The sequence below is a fragment of the Piliocolobus tephrosceles genome, chromosome X, assembly GCF_002776525.5.
Source record: "Piliocolobus tephrosceles isolate RC106 chromosome X, ASM277652v3, whole genome shotgun sequence".
NCBI classification, from domain to species: Eukaryota; Metazoa; Chordata; class Mammalia; order Primates; family Cercopithecidae; genus Piliocolobus; species Piliocolobus tephrosceles.
This window is the reverse complement of record NC_045455.1, coordinates 86,436,935-86,441,823: the sequence shown is the minus strand read 5'-3', so window position 1 is coordinate 86,441,823 and position 4,889 is coordinate 86,436,935. Positions and strand designations below refer to the sequence as shown.

Sequence of the window (4,889 nt, the reverse complement as noted above, 5' to 3'; positions counted from 1 at the left end):
GACCTACACCTCCCCTCAGGAGGACCTACACCTCCCCTCAGGAGGACTCAGGTGCTGGGACCCTGGGCGACCATAACAACGAACAAGGGGCTGATTTAAAAAAAAACAAAAATTTGCAGGGTATGCTAGTAAGCAAGGACGCAAGGTGCAGAACAATATATATGGAATGCCGCATTTTGTGTAAGAAAAAAGGAATAAAATATACATATCTGCATTTGCTTGTGCTTACACAGAGAGAAACTGGAAGCTTACACACACACACACACACACACACACACACAATTAGAAAGTTTACCTGTGAGGGTGGGAGATGAGGTGGATGAAGAAAGGAACGCATTGTAAATCTTTTTTTTAAAGCATTATGAACCACGTAGTATTTCACCTACTCAAAAAGTTAAATTCAACCTTTAAGATTGGGTGTTACTGATGCCAGTGGCAGAGTATCAATACAAAATAACCACAGAATCCATTCTAGAGGCACAAACCAAAACATGTAGAGGTATTTCTCAACGGTCTCTTTCTATATGATCAATAACTAATCTTTTACATGCGTGTGGCAGTTGTGTTCACTCATCATCTGGCAACTCACACGTGAAGGAGAAGGGCTGCCAAGAGCAAAGTGAGCTTGAGTCCTGGTCTCAGCTCGGCGCTGCCTGCCCTGCAGCCTTTGACCAGCCCTTCTGTGTTCCACTCAGCTGGCTGCTCAGAAGCAGCAAAGACAAGGCCTGGCATAGAAAGGGGTCAGGCCCGAAGGTCTCCCACTGCATCAGCAGTGAACATCCTGCAGCAGGGCTCCGCCACCCTCACTTACACCAGCCACCCTCACATCAACTGTCAGTTGTGCTCAAAAGCCACACTCCCCTGTTCTTCTATGTGGTAATAGAACCCTTAATTGTTTCCGCTGGACATATAAGCCTTAAGAATCCGGACTGCATGTTTCCCAGAGTCGCTAGCTACAAGGGGTAGCCATCTGGCTAAGTTCTGATGGGGGAGGTTTGAGCAGACATGGCGTCGTTGTCTGCTGAGAAACTCCAGGGGATGAAGTGGGGAGGGAAGGGGCCATCTGCTGTTCCCTTCTCCATCCTGCTGGCCGGAGCGGGAGGCACTGCCTTGGGCCCTGGGGCACCTGGCCTGGATTCCTGGCCAGGCGAAGCGACATGCTGGACTTACCACCCCCAGAGATTGACCAAAGAGAACCAAACCCCTCATCTTGTTGAAGCCAATGTTATTTGGGGGCTTCCATCCTAACTGGCAGACACCAACCAACAAGACTTTCTCAACAGGCTTCCACGCGGGGTTGATGCTTCACTATTGCTGTGTCCACAGAACACTGGATAGGAATGCCAGCAGCAGCCTGAGTCAAAGGCAAGCAGAGCCATCCAGACTGCAGGGTAACACTCCTCTTCCCAGACCAACAGACAGACCGACCTAGTTCCCAGGGGCCTTTCCAGACGGCTAGAAGAGAGCATCCTGAAATCACAAACCCACGAGGTCACACGGCCTCCCATGCAAGCTGAAGCCCCCGTACATTACATGGATTGGTCGGGCCGTGCCCTACTATTTCAGAGGAACAAGCAATTTCATGCAAGACTACATGGCTGTTGTCAGAAACACAAAGCTATGGCTGGAAAAACAAAAGACAGAAAGATGCTTAGAGATTTTAACAACATGACAGAGCATGCCAAGGAGACTCCAGTCCTGCAGAACTCCACCTCCTAACATGGCCGATCCCCTGCCAGCCCCGTGGTCAGGGCGCTGGGCCCTGGCAGTGAGGCCGTCAGGTGTAGCTAAGGGGGTCCCACCTGTGATCGGGGGTTGGGGCAACAAATGCTGCTTTGTCTGGGGGCCGGTACAGCTAGCTCATCATGACTAGGGCATCAGCGTGAGGCTGACCAGTGAAAGTAAATACCATCGGCTGGCACAACCAATCTCTTCATAAAAATAATAAAATTAAATCTCGATTGGCAACCATTAACAAGAGGTGCCCTTTATATTTCATTCCTGACCTGTAACTAGCAACCGGTCAAATATGCTCTCAGAGTTTTCAAAGGCTACTATGTTCCTTCAAAGCCTATTTGGAACTGGCTTTACTCCACCCTAAACTAATGGGCATCCATAAATTTGGCATAAATATCACTCTGAAATGCTTGGGATGACATATTCAAAGTCTTCACTTCTCTGCAACAGAGTTTAGGAAGCAAGGGTATTTTTATTAGAACTGCTAACCACGAAATATTTGTGTTAGTGAAGTTTTGTGCACCGAATGCCATAGCTTCCTGTTTCCATTCAAGTAGTCACACATCAATGCCTGCCCACTGGTGACAACACTGGACAACATGGCTGGGCACCTGGCCCTGAACCAGTGACCAACTAGGTATACGTGACTGCTAAGATTCCCCACGTGGGATAGTGCTTCTCAGCCTCCCTTGCAGTTCGATGTGGCCCCAGTGGACTCTTGCCAGTGGAATTTCTGTGTGTCTTCTGGTCTGTCCTGAATAGCCCTGAGCACTCTCCTCTATCCTCTCTTCTCCCTTCGGGAAGAGCTGGGTCACGCTTGTGCCTACAGCCAGCTCTGACCGGGCAGCTGAGGACAATGTCCCGGCGGAAGACGGAGAAAGACAGATGTCTGGGTCCACAGAGGCCTGTGGTAAAGCTGGCCAGCCAAGCTGGACTGCTCAGTTCAGGACTGGAAACATCTCTTTAAAGCCACTCCATTGTGGCACCTGGGGGGTCTCTTTATCATAGCAATTTCAACCTTCAGTCTTAATGAAGAATCACACACAAAATCCAAGCCCCCATTCTCCATCCAGGGACCTAAAGAATTATGTGGAGATCTGACAGAAAAGATAAAAAAGATATGCTATGACTGTTGAGCTTTTTTTCCTAGGTTATCTGAGCTTGTCAGTGAGGGCTGGGTGAGAGATCTGAGATGGCACAGGGTGGACCTGTCACCTCCAGTTCCGGGGGTCTGCGTCAGAGACATGAGGGTAATGGGGCCACTGTCACCAGGGCTGGAGCAGCACAAGTCAAATGTTGGCGAAAGAGACTGTTGTGCTCACATTCTGACACTTCAGTCACTCTGCAAACCTTCAAAAACAGTTTCATCTATTTCTCTTCCCTCCTCATTATTAATGTAACAGGAAGGTATTCAAAGGTAAAGTGAGGTCACCATGGCACTGCAGAGAAAAATCTTTTCTGAACACAAAATTTGAAAGTTGGCCATCAAACAGAATCTGGGGAAAGAGGGACCATTTGGTGAGTCTGACAAGAATCTTGAATGATACACAATTTGGAATTAAGGTGATGACTTTCTTTCCCTCAGTCTTTCTTGTCATACAATAGTCTTTCCATTTCAGGGAAATAAACCTTCACACAAACTTGATACATACAAAATACCCTCAGCTACTTCACTGCAGAAAAACAAAACAATTGACAACATATACTCCAATAATGTTTTTTTTTAAAGTACATGCCATCCTAGCCAGTTATATCCCCCATACAAGTCTATGTCATTAAATACCAAATAAGAAAAATGGTCAGAAGCAGCAACTCACTTGTTCAAACAGAGACGGCCCGACGCGTTCCCAAAATCTTCCTCCGTGAGCTGCCAATTTTTAACCGACCCTTTCACAAATCCTGACACCATAATGAAGCCCAGGACCAGGACGTTGACACAAGTGAATATTTTGTTGACCATGGCCGACTCTTTCACACCAAGAGTTAAAAGTCCTGAAAAAGTGCACAGACACAAAACCTTGTCTGAGTGTTAACCACCAACTGGGAAGGTCCTTCCTGGATGGGGATAAGAAGGCGACTGAAAAAGAATCCAAGTGCATCGAGCTTCTGCAGACCTCTGTGAGCGTCTGGGACTGGGGTGGATTAATGATTCTTCTGGGGGCAGGGATCGGGGTCTAAATCACCAAGGTTGTGGGTGCTTCCCAGGCCCTCCTAGGTGACCCCCAGATCCCCTAAGAAGCCCACCCAGGAGCACCCGAGGACTGCAGAGATCTGGAGCTCGCGCCCCTCTCATAGGGACGGGAAAGCTTGGACCCGCACACCAAGCCGCTCCTGCTCACTAAAAGAATGCACTGCTGGGAAACAGCCTCCAGGAACAATTCCAGGAAGAAACGCTTTGCTCAGTTTCCTGGGAGAATGGGTATTTTTCAGAAGAGGAAATTATTCTGGTTGACTTTGGGATGTTAGTGATATTAACAGTAACAACTAACTATGGTTCTGGAACCACTAACACACACGGTTCCTCATTGGACTCAGTGCATATAAAATAACATCCGAGCTAGGCTAGCTCTAGCTTGCAAACTCACATTTCTTTTTTTAAGAAAACTAAGTAATAAAGATGGCCAGGAACCTCTGACAGCACTGCCTTTGAGGCGTATGCCCCAGCACCACCTGAGGCTGAAGAGGTCATTCAGGTACTTCCGTAGCTGAAGTCTTTGCTGCACAAGAAAAGTGGCATAGAAGGGGCTGGTACCACTCAAACACAGCCAGGATTTGAGACCACTGCTCTGCCATGGACGCCCCTCATAGTTTTAAAATAAAAACTGGTTGGGTGCGGTGGCTCACACCTGTAATCCCAATACTTTGGAAGGCGGGCAGATCATTTGAGGTCAGGAGTTACAGACCAGCCTGGCCAATATGGCAAAACCTTATCTCTACTAAAAATATAAAAGATTAACTGGGTGTGGTGGTGCGTGTCTGTAATCCCAGCTACTTCGGAGGCTGAGGTGTGAGATTCACTTGAACCCAGGAGGCGGAGGTTGCAGTGAGCCAAGATCGCACAACTGCACTCCAGCCTGGGCGACAGAACAAGACTCTGTCTCAAATATAAAATAAAATAAAATAAAATAAAATAAAATAAAATAAAATAAAAT

The 4,889-nt window shown here is 47.5% G+C and overlaps 1 protein-coding gene across 2 annotated transcripts in view; it reads right to left on the bottom strand.

Moving 5' to 3' along the window:
• The window catches only part of SLC7A1 (solute carrier family 7 member 1), an 82,175-nt gene that overhangs the window by 14,804 nt on the left and 62,482 nt on the right, over nt 1-4,889 (bottom strand). For both annotated transcript variants that reach the window (XM_023208752.1, XM_023208753.1), the window contains one exon: nt 3,555-3,729. In XM_023208752.1, coding sequence (XP_023064520.1) covers nt 3,555-3,729 — 175 coding nt within the window. The remainder of the gene's footprint in view (nt 1-3,554; nt 3,730-4,889) is intronic.